The following is an 18,956-nucleotide window of genomic DNA, read 5'->3' as shown; positions in this document are numbered from 1 at the left end:
GTTATGTTAGCAAATATGTGTTTATATTATGCTATGTTCAGGCAGTTCCGGACTTCGGTCCGATACAGCTAGTTCCGGACTTCGGTCCAATGCAGTTAGTTCCGGACTTCGGTCCGATGTAGTCAATTCTGGACTTCGGTCCGATGCAGTTAGTTCCGGACTTCGGTCTGATGCAGTGGGCAAGGCCCAGTATGTGCTTTATTTGTCATTGTGTGGTATCTGGTAGTTTGGGGGAGCTCACTAAGCCTCGTGCTTACGGTTTCTGTTTTTGGTTTCAGGTACTTCCACAAGTAAAGGGAAGAGCTCGGGATGATGGCATCGCACACACCACAGTTTCAGTTTTTGTCCTGGGAGTTGATACAGTTTTCTTAGATTTGTTTTGATACAGTTGTGACATAGCTTTCTCACAGTATTTTAGTATGGTTGAGATACGTAGCGTATGGTTTTATTATATGATACTCGGTTTTATGACTTTTGGTTATATTAAAAATGAAATTTTCGGGTCGTATTTCTGGGTTGTTTCAGTTGGGGTGATGCTACGGGGAGCCGTAGTACTCACAGATCAGAGAGGTTGGGGAGATGCTACGGGAGCCGTAGTACTCACGGATCAGAGAGAGGTTGTAGTGATGCCACGGGGAGCCGTAGCATGCACTAATCAAGGAAGGGTTGAGATACTACGAGGGTGGTAGTACTGTCTAGTCAGTAAGAGAATGTTGGGATAAACTATTCTATGATCCGAGCATAACGCGAAAAGTTTGTTTGGATTGGGTAGCCCAAATATATGAGGTATGGGAGCCTGATGGTTAAATCAGGGACGTGATTGTGGTTATCTCATTTGTCTGGAGTGGTTATATTAGATGGAGTCGTGGTTGTTGTAGATGAGTGAGTTAAGTGTGGGTTGCGAGTCATCAGTCTCGAAATGAGTGGTTCTTGGGGCGAGTGGTCCAACCCGGGGATTGATCAAACTCTTGAGATGAGTTTGATTTTAGTAGTGCGCCGGGAAGGCGATATGAGGTTTCAAATTCAGAGAATGAGCACTTTTCTGAAAAGTTAGTTGTCATCTGGAATCAAGACCAGAGGTTCAGTGTTTGGATGGGATAGTGTAGTGAGTTGCACGAAATTCTTGAGCCTTAGATGTCAAGTGTCAGGAGTGAGCTGATATTCGAGTGTGGATTTTAGTGTTCGCTGGGGATAGCGAGAATTGGTGACTTGTGTGTCACCATGGATTGAAACACTTGTTGTGAAAAGGAAGTGGTGTGTCATGCATGGATCTTCTTGGGAGGTTCAATAGTGAAAGTCGTGGGTAACCTGGTGCTCAGGGTTGGAAAAGGGAGATCTGGAAGGAAGTTGAGGCTTGAGATTTCTATAAGTTAGTAGATGATTCTGATTAAACAAAAACATTTCCCTGAGTTAGAAGGCAAGGTTTTGAGAGTCTTTGTTCATACGAGATTTCGATGATAGTGCAGGGGATGGGTTCCCCGTGTAGCGTGATCCTTTCGCTCCTTTGAGCGGGATAAGGAGCAGGTGGTGCGAGTGGTATGGATGATCGATAGTCGATCGATGGTTTTCGTTAGGAAGAATCAGAGGAACAATGAGTTGTCAGAATTGATGATTCTGGTAGAAGGTGGCATGAGGATATTTCGTACGGGAGGTGTCCTCTTTAGTGATATTGGTGTGGTATGAGATCCTACGGTGGTATCTTACGGGTTTTTTGGATTCTAATTATGTGGGGTCAAGGAGCGATTTCGAGGACGAAATCTAATTCAAGTGGGGGAGAATTGTAACATCCAGATTCTTGGGTATGTATTATATTATTTATATATTTTGATTTAATCGAAGGGACTCGGCGAGTTAGTGGATTAACTCGTCGAGTAGGGGCGCGATCAGGTGACGTGTTTAAATGAATGGACTTGACGAGTCGAGAATTGGACTCGCCGAGTCGGCGCTGTGGTGGAAAACCCTAATTTTCCGGGTTTGGGACCTATTTAAAGAGCCTTAGGGTCTTCAATTGCGGCTATCCTTACCCTGGAGAAACCCTAAATCATCCTTGAGAGCTTAGAGAGTAAAGAAGAGCCATCTTGAGCATTTTGGTGTGTCATTTCTAAAGAGAAGATGAGATTCTAGCAAGAGGGACCAGAGGGGGTTGATGTACTGAGGTTATGAAGCCTGGAGCTTCACTTTGAGGTAACAAATCGGACCATTTCTCCTGTTTGTGTTGATTTCATGAATCTAGGGTTTCTTAACCATTCTCTTTAGAGGGTTATGGAATGTTTGAGGTCCCAATGTGGAATAAGCCTTAGATCTGGACCATGGGAGGTCCAGAGAGTCCCTTATGTTCAGCTTTATGCAGTTACATAGAGAGTTTGAGCCTAGGTTTCCATTTAGATGGCTATTTCTTCATTTATGGCTCTAATCATGATGCATGGACGTAAAGTTTGGACCTTTACGTGATATGTGGGTGCTAGAAGGATAGATCTACAAGTTGGTGAAGCAGATCTGACCTTAGAAGGTCAGATGAGTTTGGTCATGGAGGAGACTCGCCGAGTCCATAGGAGGACTCGACGAGTCGGATCGAGTTTACCCGAGTTTCATGATCAGTTGAGACCCGATGAGTTGGGTGGGTGACTTAGTGAGTCGAGTGAGACCTTGTGAGGAATCTGATTACGCGTGTGGACTTGCCGAGTCGTTGCCTGACTCGACGAGTCTGGTCAAAGTTGGACCGTTGACTTTTAGGGTTTAGTCAACCAATGGACTATTGGGCCAGGGGAGGGGTAGAATGGTCTTTTACCCTTTTGGGAAACATAGTACGAGACTTGTCTAGCCTTTGAGAGCCACTGCTGATTTAGAGTATTTATTAATGTGATTAGGCGGCGGCTAGATCGGTATTTCGAGTTCGAGACTTTTCGAGAATTACCCGAGGTGAGTCTTCTCACTATACGTTACCTAGAGTGGTATTATGTGTTGACTAGAGGGTCTTATGTGTTGCGTATGAGATTATGTGCTATGTGATATATGTATGTTGTATGATGTTATAGACCGGACCGGAGGGTCCAACGAGCTATGATCGGACCAGAGGGTCCAACGAGCTACGGGACTGGAGGGTCCCGCTGAGACACATCGACCGGAGGTTCGTATTATAGTGTCGAGCGGCGTATGTGTTGTATGCGGTATTTTGGGGAACTCACTAAGCTTCGTGCTTACCGTGTTATGTGTTATGTGTTTCAGGTTCTTCAGAATCGCTGGAAGGCGGCGGCTCGATTGTACACACACAAGAGAAAAGAGTGATGAATACAGATCCTGAAATTTCATAATGTTCTGAAAACCTTGTTGATGATTTTTAAATAAAAAGTGTTTATATAGGATAATGTGCATTTTTATGAAATAAAAATGAATAAAATAAATTTAAAATTTTTCGGTGTTACATAGTGTCTTTTTCCAATCGAAGGAAAGAGACCCATTTCGCCGAGTGGCTCAACCGCAACCACTAAAAGGCCCGTAAAAGGGCCTATGGATGTAATATGGTTGCCATGTAATAAAAAGGGGAATAAAAAGGGGTATTAGGTTGGAACATCCATACATAAAGAAGTCCACAAAAAAGCTAAGGCTTGATGCGGTTCAAAAGATATGTCGTTGAATGTATGATACATTCAATGTTGTGAAGTATGATAGTTTTGGGCCACACTTGAAGCGGTTGCTCTACATGGTTGCGGTATGAAACCCCCTAGCTATCATGAGGTATGTGTTCCCATGTTGAAGCTAGAGATGGAGCACACAAAAACACTTTTGACATTAAATGAGACGAAGAAGAAGTCATTCAGATGTTCTTTGATGGCCGATAGTTGGAGGGACCGAAAAGGAAGATCACTTATTAACTTCCTAGTAAATACTCCACGAGGAAGTATGTTTATAGAATCGGTAGATGCTTTTTTTTTTCTCATGCAAGTATTTATTGCAGTTTTTTTTTTTTTATGCAGTTTTTTTTTTCCTTTTTTATGCAGTTTTTTATTCTTTTTTTTTTCTGCTTTATATGCTGTTTTTAATGCAGTTTTTTTATCGGATGTTGTTTTTTTCCTGTTTTAATGTTGTTTTTCCTATTTTATTTTTGTTGTTTCTAACAGGTGAATACTTGTTCAAATTGTTTGGCCACTTCATAAAAAAATCGGCCCGAAAGATGTGGTTCAGATTGTAACGGATAGTACTAGCAACAACGTTTTAGCCGGTCGAATTGTGGAAGAAAAGTATCCACATATTTATTGGACTCCGTGTGTGACGCATTGCATTGATTTGATGCCTGAGGACATCTTTAAAATGCCTCATCTTAAAAAGACACTTGATAGAGCAATTACGGTCAATAGTTACATCTACAACCGCACCTTGCTCTTGAATATGATGAGAGATTTCACGGGCCAAAAGAGATATGGTTAGACCCGCAAAGACCTGGCTTGCAACCGACTTCATAACTTTGAATTGCTTTAGAAATCATAAGAAAAATTTGAAGAAGATGTTCGCATCTGCAGCGTGGAACAAAAGCAAGTTCCCGGCGAGGCGGGAGGAGGAGGAAGTCAAATGGCCAACACTATATTTTCTCCTAATTTTTGGACACCAATATAGATATTGCGGTCAAAGTTTGTGATTCTTTATTAACAATGCTTCGATTGATAGATAGTGAAAAAAGCATCCTCTGGGGTACATATATGAATCCATGGATAGAGCAAAGGAAAGAATTGCCTCGTCTTTCAACAACAAAAAATACAAGTATAAACAAAATTTTGAAATAATTGATAAGAGGTGGAATTTTCAACTACACCAAGATTTGCATGCGGTTGACCACTATTTGAATTCGGGATTATATTACAACAACCCAAGTGTGGAAGATGATAGTGAGGTGATTACGAGATTGATGACATGCATACATAAGTTGTCATTGTCGAAAGAGGATGAGTTGAAATTCACACCGAGCTACCTATATATAGAGGCACACAAGGGATTTTTGGGATTTCGATGGCTAAAAGAATGAGATCAATGCTTTCACTGACAGAGTGGTGGATTCAATATGGATCTTCCACACCGACACTTAAGAAGTTTGCTATTAAGGTGTTAAGTCTTACATGTAGTTCATCGGGTTGTGAACGTAATTGGAGTGTATTTGAACAAGTAGCTCATTATGTTTAAAATAATTAGAAATATCAAATATATTATAACAAATAATATTTACTAATGTTTATTTTTTATTTTTATGGCTCCATTCCAAAAAAAGAAATTGACTTGAATGGAAAAAACTAAATGATTTAGTTTACATGAAATACAATTGGGCTTTAAGAAGGATATATGATATGCGAGATACGATTGACCTGATCGTTTTGGACGACTCGAACGTTCAAGATCTGAATGATTGGTTGGAGGGGAAGAAGATGCTCTTGTGTTTGAGGGTGATTACTTGACATGGGATGTAGTTTCAGAGGCTATGGGGGTGAATGAGGAGCCTTATGCTAGAAGAAGAACGAGTAGGAGGAAAGAGGGTGCCAAGTCGAACTCGTGATCTAGAGGACCATAATTGATAGACGAAGATGAAGAGGAAAATGATGTTGGGGATTATAAAGAGGTTGTAGAAGAAGAAGAAGTGGATGATGAGCCCGTATACGAGGAGTTGGACGATTTGTGAATCGTATTTTAAAGTATAAGATTACCACTTGTGTCTTTTTTTGTAATATGCATGTTTTAGAACTTAGTTGAGCTAATAGTATTTGGGGTTTTTAGCTTATTTATTAGTTAGCATTTGCTCGAGTAGGAATGACAGTCATTCATGGAAGGACCTTTGGGTCCAATCACTAACGTTTCTAGGGAATGAGCGGTAGCAAGAAGATGATGATAGCAATTGCATGAGTTTGTTTGGACATTAGAAGTGCCAAATGAATTTCATAATCGCAAAGGGTTAAAGATGGCTAAAATGCAGAGATCCTTTGGAGAGTGGGAGGTTGGAGTGATGATTCACCAGTTTCAGTCAAAGATTATAGTCTTTGCCACAATAATAAAGAACTTAAGGGTTTGGTGTTGTATCATGGGAAGTGATTGGGGTTATCAGACTTGCTGAGATTTCGGGGAGTGTTCATCTGGATTTCGAATTTTTGTACAATCATTAAGATCGGCTAGTGATGGAACGCTGGTATTTGTAAGCTCAGTTTGTCGACAGTTTGAAATGTAAGGATGTGAGATGGGTCGGAAATCCATCATATTTTGTGGATCGGAAGAATGCAGTCGAATCCAAGTGGGGGAGAATCAATCGAACTTCTAGGAATTGAATTCAGGTTGAGGGTTGTGTTAGAGCTTCTCTGCCTGTTCTTGTATGATTAAGGCCTTGGGGTTCGAAGCATGACCCAAGCACCTGATTTGGAAAAGTTGGACGCGAGTTCGACTCATGATGATTATGGTCAGTATAGTAGATGGACGGTAAGACCATGGGTGGGGCCATGACAACATGGAAGTGTTATAAGACTACGGGGTAGCAGTGACATTCATTGGGTTGATAAAACAGTTGTGGAAAATATTGAAGGTCTACGATGGGATCATTGTATTCACCAAAGTGAGGTAGACCATGATAGTCGTGGTCGTTGGGCTGAGAGAGGGGATCAACACCTGCCTGGGGAGAGGCAGACGATATTGTCAGAGGATTTTTCCTTGTTATGGGAGGAGGACCATTGGGGTCCAATGCGAGGTTAGGCCTATGTAGCACTCGATTGGGTGGGACTCGTGGGTGTTTCCAGTTCGTTTGTGCAGTCTGGGTGAGACATGTGGGTTACGCCCATATGGTTATGACAGTGCGTGTGAGACCTGGCAGGGACCGGTTGGATCAATGTATTGGATTATGGTTGGATCAGGTTAACTATGTGGTCAGTAATTGGAATTCGTGTAATGTATAGGCTAGGGTAGCCTTTATCAATTAAACTCTCAGTAGGAGCCTGGTGGTTGGACTAGGTGTGGGGTTGTCAGTCTCAGCAGTGGAGTGGGGATTTATACCTCAGTACAGTGGAAGGTCGCCGCGGAATCAAAAAACTTCGGATGAAAAACGAGAGTAAATCTATGGATATCGGGATATGATTTATGTATCGGATGGGCATTGGATCAAGACTCGCGTTGGGAGTCATCATATATATAAAACGACCCTTCGTCAACAAGTTATGGTTGAGGAATCTGCCTGCCAAGGGTATCATTTGGATGGTTTTGGACCAAAGGATGTTTCTCAGTTTAAATTGTAGTAAGTGGTCCTCATGATTGTGTTTCGGAATGGTTCTGTCCATGTAGATGTCATACAATTTTGGAATTTTAGTAGTAACTAATGGGTTTTTGTACAAACAATCCTATGTGTGCATACAACCCTAGAGTTGGATCTATGTTTTCACTATTAGTTATACAACTTTATGAACACAAAAAGAAACCTGGCATGCTACTATAATTTTCGAAATTCATATATAAAAATAGAATACATACCTTTTGTTGTTATATAGCAATAACAACTAGTTCCTTGAATTTCCTTAGCACTTGAAAGCAAGTACCACAAGTGTAGTACCTCTAATGGCTCACAAACACACCAGGTGAAAGGATGAATATGGGAGAGAGGAGAGAAGGGTATCTTGCCCTAGATTTCGTCCCTTTTAAGGTTTCCCAAAGCTTGGACGAAATCTAGCCTTAGGGTGCTATTTATACTTAAGGCTAACTAGGGTTTCAAGGTGTAAACCCTAATCCCTTAGCTTAGGGCCTAAGCAAGTCCATGGACTCCTTTCCTTAAGCCCTTGGACGAAAACTCCTAGATCCTTCTAGGATTTTCGTTCAAGCCTTAATAAAGGTGATCCAATGGCCCAAAACCTCAACTATTGAATAATTACAAAATAGCCCTTGCACTTTCAGTTAGTTCCTTTAATCCCAAAATTAATTCTAAATTAATTTCTGATTAAATACTAATTAATAATATGATTCCAAATTAATATATTATTCATATAATATATTAATAAATCATATTTATACCCTAATTTATTATTCTTAACAATAAACCAGCCTTTCTCCTCAGCAATCATCCTGTCTAGTCACCAGTGTGAAGGCAACCCAAATGGACCATGCACAATCGGGTCAAGTACATACCAAAATAGTTATGGACTTAGACACTAATCCAACAGTAATGTGCTGGTTCGACATTTTAAGGATAAGTGATTTGTTCAGCATTAGGAGTTTTTGTTCGGAGCATTGGTTTCTAGGAGGGAGGTAAGGAGTAATTTCGAGGACGAAATCTAATTTAAGTGGGGGAGAGTTGTAACACCCTGTTTTGAATTGTTTCCTAATATGGGGCCATGACTCGAAGACCAGTTATCATAAGGCTTAGGGCCTTAGGGAAATAGAGACTTAGACCCCCTTTGGGTGTGGATAATGTAGGTTAGATGGTCCTAGGGTTTGATTTGTAATTTGCAGCCCAAGGGTATAACTGTAAAGTGGTAGTTTGGGCTTTTTATGAATTTTAGATTTTAGTTCAGAAAGTTTTAAGGCGATGATGAGTTGATAGAAGTGTAGAGCTTCTCGTTACCTTTATGGGATATAAGGATCGTCGAAAACAAAATTCGAATGAATAAGTTATGGCATTCGGAAGTTTAGTGGTATTAGGGTTAAGCCTAATACACTAGGCGTACATAAGAGTACGCTGGGCGTACTAGGCAGGAGGATCACAAACACTTTATGGAGTACGCTGGCCGTCCCGGGAGTATGTAGGGCATACTCTAACCATATGCAAACCCTCATTTAGGGTCTTGGACCCTATTTAGTGGCTTAACTCAACAAACCCTCTTATCTTCAACCTCCATCCCATTAAACCTTAGAAACGAAACCATAGCCTCATTTGGTGTGGTTCTTGAGTGTTTGGTGTGATTTTATGCATTTTTGTGCTCACTGAAGAAGAAGGAGCTTCTTGAAGAAGTGTGGGATTACTCGAAGCTTGTAGATCCAGGCTTTGTGCATTTTGATCTACCTTCTGAAGGTATACAACTTCAAACTTTATGGTTCTCTAGTGTAGATCTAGTCTTGGGTGATATTTTATCATGTTTTGGTCCTATGGTTGTTGATTTTGTGAGTAGAAGCTACTCCAGGACCTTTGAGTCTCATATTTGATCCTTGTTGACTTGTTAAGTCATAAAAATGTTATCTTGAGGGTTCTTGTTGATGCATGCATGAGTTGGTGTTCTTAATATAGATAAAAACAAGGATTTGTTCCCATTAAGTCATGCAAAGGAGTAAAGTTGCCAACTTTATGTGTTAAGACATCATTTAGGGTCAAATAAGTGTTTGGATGCTTTTGTCTTAACCATTAAGAGCTTATTTCGGATTTTTGGGCCTTGGATTTTGGGTTATTGGGTTAATTATTAATTGAGGTTGTATTTATTGTTAGTTAGTGCGACATTATCAGGTTTAGCGACCTGAGTAGTTTTTGGTTATCAGCGGATTGAGGTGTGTCTCCTCACCGTACCCGTGGGTCGAAGGTACCAATGTGGGCCCACTAGGTTATGTTATGCTAGTTGTCTTTATGACTTTTGCATGGTATGTTGGGTTAGGCCCATTGTATGTTATGTAGAGTGCTAACTGTCTCTGTAACTTTTGCATTTGTATGATCGGGCTAGGCCCATTGGTTTGTGAGGGCTAGGCCTATTATGGTGGGTTGGGCCCAATATGCTGGTTGGGCCCAACGCGAGGGCTAGGCCAAATGGTATGTAGGATATGTGGTATTTTGAGGAACACACTAATCTTTGTGCTTACAGTTTTATGGTTATGGTTTCAGGTACTTCCGGTTCGAAAAGGAAGGGCCCGACTTAATCGCAATGCATCCACCCATGTTTCCGCAATATAATGATATTGGGATTGTACTTTGATAACTTTGTTTATTATGAAATACTTTGAATGTTTGAATAAAAGATAGTTGATGTTTTGATTGAATTAATTATGAAATTTTTACCTCATAATTTTTGGGACGTTACAACAACCCAAAATGATTTTGCTAATAATTCAAGATTATATTAATTTAGTTGTTGGCTTAGACACCTAATCCAACACAAAAAATGATTGAAGTTTTTTGAATGGTTTCGAAACTTCGTTATTCTTACAAGTTATTTTCCTAATATTTAATTCCACGTCATAAGCCATGTCATTCGTTGACTTTCATTAGTCGGTTGGCTCTAATGAGAACTCAACAAAAATGTAAGTTAGTTGGACTTTTTTAGACAATAGGTTAAGTTCGTTGGGTTTTTTTGAACAATCAAAATATAATTGAAGTTTTTTGAACGGTTTGAAAACTTTATTGGTCTTATAAGTCATTTTCTCTAAAGAGAAAGGGGTTAGATTTTCATTAACTATAGACCTGTAAATGAAGTGGGTTTTGAACTTGATTCGATCAAAACCCTTAAGAATTATATGGGTTTGAAGCATAGTTTTTGATCCGTTTACCCTTTAACGACCCGTACCCGTTAACCCTTTTATTAAAAGAATCGAGTATGGATCATCACCGCTCCCCTCCGTTTATAACCCGCTCCGTATACATTTTAGAATTATACGTTTATATTTTTTTGTTGCATGACGTTTAATTTTAATTTCAATCACAAGTCCACGGGGCAAAAGCTAAAGACCAAACTTTTTTTACGTAGGAATCGAAAAGTTGACTTATAGATTTCCAGTTTTTTACCAAGAATCATGATTTCATTTCATTTATATTTTATCAAGCTTCACCAATTTCATTTATAAATCAATAAAATCATTTATCAACCGGAAGAAAATTTTGCAATTGCCATTCTCTATCATTATAATTGACAGCTAGAAATCAATCAGAAGTTGCGACAATAGTGGTTTTTAATTTCAATCGAAAGTCCTCACGTACATAATCCATTTTCTAAATCAACATTTATTTTATTTAAGAAATTTTCTTTTAAGTAGTAAGCTACAGTAGACATTTTTTATTTAAAAAATGTTCTTTTAAGAATTAAATAAAATGTAATTAAAAAAATATCCGGGTTATGGGACGAGTTTGGATGTCTATTGGACTCGATGAATAAGGATATAAATTTAATTATTCAAGACCCTGTAAGTTACGGAGCGAATTTGAATTCAACTTTTAAATTTATTAAAAGAATTTGGATCAAATTCGATTCCAAACTAGTTCCACTGTTAGGTCTAATTAACTATTTAAATAAAAACTATATGTTCCAATAAAAAAATTAATAATAATAAGTCGTAATTAAAAAAGATGAAGATGCTCTGATCAACACTCCACCAATGCAAAACTCAGAAATTCAATTCCTGCTGGACCCCAAAACTCACAAGATTGGGACTGCAAACTGCAAAGTGCAAACCAAACACCTCGACGATTCATCTGTTAATCCATGGCGACAGTTCGAATGATAGGCATGGCTCTTCTACTTCGTATTATTTCCTTTCTTTGTGTATAAACCCTAATTCTTACACTCACTGCTTAATTTACTAACATTATCTATACCTTGCTTGGTTTTTCCGCTTCAATTTTAGAACAGACATTGCCGTCAACTTCACAGGTTAGTTTATTTCACACCGAATTGTATTACGAGGTTCAAAAGCTTAATACTTTTCTTACTGGTTGATTTTTTTTAATATATTGATGCAGATAGCATGTTCAAGGGTGTATATAATGGCAAACAATGCCATTTACCTGATATTGCAGCAGTTTTAACTAGAGCTTGGAGCGCTGGCGTTGATCGAATTATAGTAAGCTTTGCATTTAATCGTTCATCTCTGGTGATTTTATAGCGATTTGACATCTCTTTCGTTTATACAACAAGAAGCTAAGTTGTGCCTTTCCGATGAAAACTCATTCACTTAACAAATCGACATATATTTACTAATCGATAGAAATAAAAACCAGTAACTCATATGATTTCTATCAGTGCACACACATTCTAACAATTCTCTTTGTTCATGTTCTGATCACTGAGGAGACGCCTTTGTTGCAGGTGACAGGAGGATCACTTGAGGAGTCAAGGGAAGCTTTAGCTATTGCTGAAACTGATGGTTAGTCAATGTGTGTGCTTGATTTTGCAACATATCTTTACCAATTTTGTAGTATTTGATATTTGGATTGGATTTTTTTTTTTTTTCATTAGATAGTTGAAGTGGTTTAGTATTTGATGATGCAATGTTTGTTGCAGCAAGACTATTCTGTACAGTTGGAGTGCACCCAACAAGATGCAATGTGGGCATTTCTTCTTTGTGAATCGTGAATACATTCTTCTATCTTTCTTTTTTTCCATGAACATAAAGATACTTGTAGTTATGATTTGTTTTAATCTGGTTCTCAGGAGTTTGATGAGAGTGGAGATCCAGAAAAGCATTTCCAAGCACTATTGTCACTGGCTAAAGTTGGAGTTGAAAAAGGAAAGGTAATAGATTTATGCATTTGTGTTTAAATTGATGAAACATTAATTGAACTTTTATATGTTTCAAAAAGGTAGTGGCAATTGGTGAATGTGGATTGGATTATGACAGAACTCACTTTTGTTCACCAGAGATTCAAAAGAAGTAAGGATATATGAGTTATCTACAATTGGTTATTTTTCATTTTTTCTCATATATATTGTTATCTTATCACTAGGTATTTTGAGAGACAATTTGAATTAGCACATCTCATGAAGCTTCCAATGTTTCTTCATATGCGAGCAGCTGCTGGGGATTTCTGTGAGATTCTTGACCAAAATAAACACAGGTATGATGGATGGATCTTCTTCCATAAACTAAGTTATGCTTATTAATATAGTTGTTGATGCTTTAGTTTGTTTTGATACATTTTGTGATAGTGTGATATCTATGACACCTGTTTGCCTACCTACCTACCTACTTTTCTACCAAATAGCACCATGTTACATATAGGGAATATATTCAGATAACCCTTTCAAATGTGCTCTAATTTTTCCGGTTCCTGAAGAACTTGTAGTTTAATAAAGAATCACCATTACAATCTTTTTTCAAATGTGCTCCAATGTTTGTAACTTTTATTATTATTTCCAAAACTTTGATGATTTTTTGTCTCTACCTTGTTAATCTTACTATATATAAAACCCATGGATTGCTTTTATACCCCATCAAACATTCGAAGAACTTTGACTAAAGAGCCAAAAACCCTTGAGCATAATGTCACATCAATCCGAGATGTGATACTTAACACAGTTGCATATGCAGATTTCCATATATTGGTCTTGGAAACTGTGCATTTTTCACATACAACGCTAAAAAGCATTTGACATAGTTGGGCCTTCTTTTCAACCAAACTTTGTAAAGATAGAAATTCATTGGAAAATCTCATGACTTCTTGTTTGACATTATCTATTTTCTTTGTGAAATGTCTCTTCCATAGTTACCTGATTCGTAGGTCGCTTCGGTTCGGGAACACGGACTGGGTTCACGATTCGCTAAAGTAGACGTATCGGGTACATATGGGGGTAGGTTCATTTTGGTACGAACCGGTACGGTGTACCATATAGTCTGGTTCGGTGTACACAATTAATAAAAAATATTCAAAAACATGTAGTTTTTAAATTTTATGAACCAAATTTCAAAATACAAATAAATGAAGTTTAACTTCAAAAACATGAACCATGTCATTTTTTTCTTCTGAAAATGTAAAAGAACACATAAACATTACAAAGTACTAAAACAGTTTTATTTTTTTTCTAATCTATTCGTTGCCTTTTCCCTTTCTCACTGTCAATGCCTTTGTAATCAAGATTCTCCTAAACCATTTCCTCTAAGAGCACTTGAACCTTGTATATACGCGCTTTCTAGATTTATGTCCCACTTCTTGTGAGGGTTGGATTATAAGAATTAGAAAAACGGGATTGAAGTCTAATGTTTGAGTGAATAAAGATAAGTTTACCCGCTCTATTGACATTTAAAAGATTCCGCTTGACACTATGGGTATAGGAGTATGTACTCCAATTCCATTCCGCTGAAGAGCTACTAATCGGCTGGAAAAGTATATTTTTTGCAACATCAGCCAATTTCAGAGTTTTCGATTCTTATGTAGCCCACCAATCAATTCCGTCCTTTGTCACAACATCGACTTGCGTTGCGGTTGTAGAATATATTCCTTTTTATATTTGAAATGTTGCAAATTGTTCTCGTAACATCATTTTTTCTTCTTCATTTCCCACAATATATGAAACGCTTTCATATAATTTAGGACTTAAAGCAAACCTCCAAAAATAAAGTGAGATTGTTATTTTCTTCCCCATCTAGCCGCAACAATATTTTTAACTTAAGGGTAATAACTTAAATATTTATGTTCCCTTATAGTATCTTTGATCTCATCCGGCATATTGTCAATTTTTTCGTAGATTTCTCCCATTTTGGACCTTCGCCATCACAAAACTTAATTAGCAAAAATACGGGTTTTGTAATAGCCAAAATATTCTCAACGTCTTCCCAAAACTCGTCATACTTAATCGTATAGGTGACTTTTTCCCTAACTTTTCGAGTGTTTTCGTCTCTACTTTTGACCCATTCCACCAAGAATTAAGAATGATAGCTGTGGCAAGTGCATTCCTTCAATCCAATAGTATTTTCAAAGAGTATATAATGTGATGCAAAACGTGTTTTTGCAACCTTCAATAACTCCAATTTTGAGGTTTTTTGTTTGTTTGTTTTTTTTTTTTTTTTTTTAATTTTAAAAATGCTAATGGATGGGTGTGGTTAAGAAAATACTTGACAATTGTTTTGCCTTTCTTATATGTTGAGGTTAGCCAATTAAGTTCGATGACCAAGTTTGTAAAAATTAAATTTAAAGTGTGCACACTGCACACAACAAGGGACCAAAAAATATGTTTGTATACCTTGTTGATTTCCCGCTCGACAACTTTGCAGTTCGTCACATTGTGTGTTACAACTTTTAACACATTGTTTGGTCCAATACTCTCGATGGCTCCAAGAAGAAATTAGAAATCGCATCCCACATAGTCTTCTGAGTACATAAACATTGCACAATGCGAATTAACCGCACCAAACAATGTGTTGCAAGTTGTAATGGACAACGTGACTAATAACAAAGCGGTTGGGCGGGAAATTGAGATAGTATACAAACATATTTTTTGGTCACTTTGTTGTGTGCACAATTTAAATCTGATTTTTAAAGACTTGGCTATTGAATTTTATTGGTTAAGCTTAACATATAAGAAAGACAAAATAATTGTTTGGTATCTTTTTTAACCACATCCATGCTTTAGCATTTTTTAGAGAAAGCTCAAATTGGAGTTATTGAAAGTTATGAAGACACATTTTGTATCACATTGTATATTCTTGAGAAAGTTATTGGATTGTAGGGAGACACTTGCCAAAACTATCGTCTTCATTTCTTGGTGGGAACCGGTCAAAAGTGGGGACGAAAACACACGAAAAGTTGGTGCATAAGTCACCGATACGATTAAAAATGACGAGTTTTGGGAAAAAGTTTAGAATATTTTGACTATTACAAAACCCATATTTTTGCTAATTAAGTTTTGTGATGACAAAGGTCTAAAAAGGGAAAAATCTATGAAAGAATGGACAACATGCTAAGTGAAATCAAAGATGCTACAAGGGAACATAAATACTTAACTTATTACCTTCAAGATGAAAATATTGTTGTGGCTAGATGGGGGAGAAAATGAAAATCCCACTTTATTTTTTGGGGTTTGCTTTAAGTCTTAAATTTTATAATAAACACGGTTTAGAGAAGTTAGCACCCGGTGAAATGACAAAAAAAACTCCTAACAAATAGAAAAAGATTATAATTGGTGTTATGGAAGCGTTTCATAGGATTGCGGAAAATGAAGAAGAAAGAAGGTTATGAGAACACTCTGCGACATTTCATATGAAAAAGGAATCTATTCTAGAATTGCCACGCAAGTCAATGCAATGACAATAGACGGAATTGATTGATTGACTACATATGGATCGAAGATTCCAAAATTGGCAGAAGTAACAAAAAATACTTTTCAAACCGACTAGTAGCTTTTGGCGGAGAGAAATTTGAGTAGATACTTCTATATCCATAGTGTCAAACGGAATTGTTTAAATGCCAACAGAGCGGATAAACTTCTCTTCATTCACTCAACATTAGACTTGAGTCCCGTTTTTCTTATTGTTATAAATCCGACCTCAACAAGAAGCGGGAAATGAATTCAAAAAACACATATATTGAATGTTTAACCGCTCGATTAGAAGAAATGGTTTGGGAGAATCTTGATGACGAAAGTGTTGACAACGGGAAAGGGAAAAGACAACGGGTAGATTAGAAAAAAATGACACTGTTTTGGTACTTTCTAATGTTCTTGCTGTTTCATATTTTTAGAAAAAAATGATATTGTTCTTATTTTAGAAGTTAAACTTAATTTATTTGTATTTTGAAATTTGGTTTATAAAATCTAAAGCCTAAATGTTTTTGAATATATATATATATATATATATATATATATATATATATATATATATATATATATATATATATATATATAGATACACTGAACCAGACTATATAGAGCCCCCTCCGTACCTGATACTTCCACTTTAGCGAATCATGAACCTGCTCTCCATTCCCAAACTGGAGCAACCTACGAATTAGGTAACTATGGCTTAAAACAATGATGGTAAAGCATAGGGGCCTATCATGGATATCATATTATTGTTGGTGAAAGATACGCCAAATTCCAATCTACATTTGGCAATGTATCTTTTACTTCTTTCTATTATTATAAAGATCCAATGGTTTAAGATGATGGCATTGATGTAATGGAAACTGTTCTTGATTTTTGGGAGATTTAGAAATGCATAAACAAATTTTAATCATTGAGTCGAGTTGAGTTGAGTTGAGTTGAATTGAGTTGCTGAAGTACAAGAATAAAAAAAAATGAATCTGGTCGGGATCTAAAAGTTAAAGCATGTGAGGTGAGTGATGACAACTTTGATCTTATTCTTAAAAAATTATAAAAGTATCAATTTATTCCAAGTTCATGTTTACAATTTGTAGCAAAATGGCGGGGTACTTTTGATGGCTCAACTCCTCATTTGAAAAAGATTGCTATGATGATTTTGGTTTTATTTACGAAAAATGAGTTTTTTTTTTTTTTTTTTTTTAAATTTTTTGAATTTCGTAAAGTTAATTTCATTTGGTTTATTCATTATGCGACAGGTTCTATGGTGGAGTTGCCCACTCATTTACGGGTACTCCTGAAGATCGTGACAAGCTTCTGGCATTCAACAATCTCTTTATAGGTCAACCATATATATATATACAAAAAATATACAAATTCCAAATTTATAATATTTTAATAATTCTTCAAACAACAGGTATAAATGGTTGCTCTTTGAAAACACCTGAAAATCTTGATGCATTAAAAGGTATCCCTCTTGAAAGAATGATGATCGAGACAGATTCTCCTTATTGTGAAATAAAAAACACTCATGCTGGAAAGAATTTTATAAAATCCACCTGGCCTTCTAAGAAAAAAGAGAAATATGATCAAGATTGCCTAGTCAAAGGTCGAAATGAACCTTGTTTAATCCGGTAAGGGCATTTTTGGCATATATTTTATACTTTTATGATGTTTATTTTCTTAAGTTTAACTGTTTTGGAATATGATTAAATTACATCTTTGGTCTTATGTATCTGATTTTTTTTTGGTCTTTATTTGAGGTTTTTGTAATGTTTTGTTACCTTTTTTCAAGTAAGATAACTATTTGGGACCAAAATTATGATAATCAGCTATACTCAAGGACCAAAATAGTCATTTTACTTGGAATAGGGACCAAAATTGCAAAAGATAACTTTTTTGGGACCAAAATTGCATAAATTAGCTAAACCGAGTGACCGAAATTAGTCGTTCTACTTGGAACAAGGACCAAAAACATTACAAGAACCCAAACAAGGACCATAATTGGAAAATATAATTTTTTTGGGACCAAACTTGCACAAATCAGCTAATCTGAGTGGTTAAAAACAGTCATATACTTGTAACAGGGCCAAAAAATGTTACAAATATCCCAGATAAGGACCAAAGTTGAAAAATTCAGCTATACTCAGGGACCAAAAGTGTAATTTTTTTATTGTATAGTATTAAATTATTAATCTTTCTTTAGGCAAGTTCTTGAAGTTGTTGGTGGTTGTAAAGGTGTTGCTGACATTAACCAACTGAGCACAACCCTTTACCATAATACATGCAGGTAATTTTCACATTATATATATATATATATATATATATATATATATATATATATATATATATATATATATATATATATATATATATATATATATATGATTTTACTTTGTTAAAAAAGAAAATGTTTTCTTTATTTTTAGATGCATAAAATGAAAGTATTTGTATTTGTGCAGGGTTTTCTTTCCCCATGATTTGGATTCTGCAGCAGATGCTCTTCTTTCTGGTGGACAAGATTCCAAATAAGATACTTCATTTATTATTTTTTTTTTTTGCTGAAGTTTTTGTCACAAAACATTATTTTATATTTACTTATATTTATACATAACCCAAAAATGTATTATGTGCAATTTTAATTAGTGTGTGTGAGGTTTACAAAGAGTTCCTTAATTGAGGTGATTAAAAAATTCAACTTGATGAAGATTGGGTATTAAGTATTTTGAATTGACTTTGTTTTGGTTGACTTTTGCATTTTCAATGCTCATTATAATTGAACAAAATAAATAAAAAAAGATTGGGGAAGTGTTTTTTTGTATGGAAGTATGTTGGTTTTTTTTAACATACATGGCAAAAATTAAATCGAAAAAACCGGCGACATTGGTTTTTATGAAATTTGATATATACTTTCCTTTTGGTTATTTTAGTAATGAACCCTAATAGTTTTCCATCGCTTTACATTCTTCGACCAAGTTGACCTGTTTTTATAACAATTTGCACTTT

At 36.5% G+C, this 18,956-nt stretch overlaps 1 protein-coding gene across 1 annotated transcript; it reads left to right on the top strand.

The window, feature by feature from the left end:
• The first annotated feature begins 11,269 nt into the window (after positions 1-11,269).
• On the top strand, positions 11,270-18,673 carry LOC145058247 (TatD related DNase). The gene is made up of 12 exons (XM_079006178.1): positions 11,270-11,424; positions 11,550-11,570; positions 11,660-11,760; positions 12,006-12,063; positions 12,201-12,244; positions 12,351-12,431; positions 12,500-12,570; positions 12,644-12,754; positions 17,210-17,292; positions 17,368-17,584; positions 18,157-18,240; positions 18,413-18,673. Exons 1-12 carry the CDS (start codon positions 11,403-11,405, stop codon positions 18,480-18,482), a joined length of 963 nt encoding a protein of 320 aa, XP_078862304.1. The 5' UTR covers positions 11,270-11,402; the 3' UTR covers positions 18,483-18,673.
• Positions 18,674-18,956: the final 283 nt, after the last annotated feature.

This window comes from Lactuca serriola, chromosome 6 (genome assembly GCF_051521515.1).
Source record: "Lactuca serriola cultivar US96UC23 chromosome 6, Lser_US96UC23_V15, whole genome shotgun sequence".
Lineage (NCBI taxonomy): Eukaryota > Viridiplantae > Streptophyta > Magnoliopsida > Asterales > Asteraceae > Lactuca > Lactuca serriola.
This window is presented reverse-complemented; position numbering and strand designations above follow the sequence as displayed.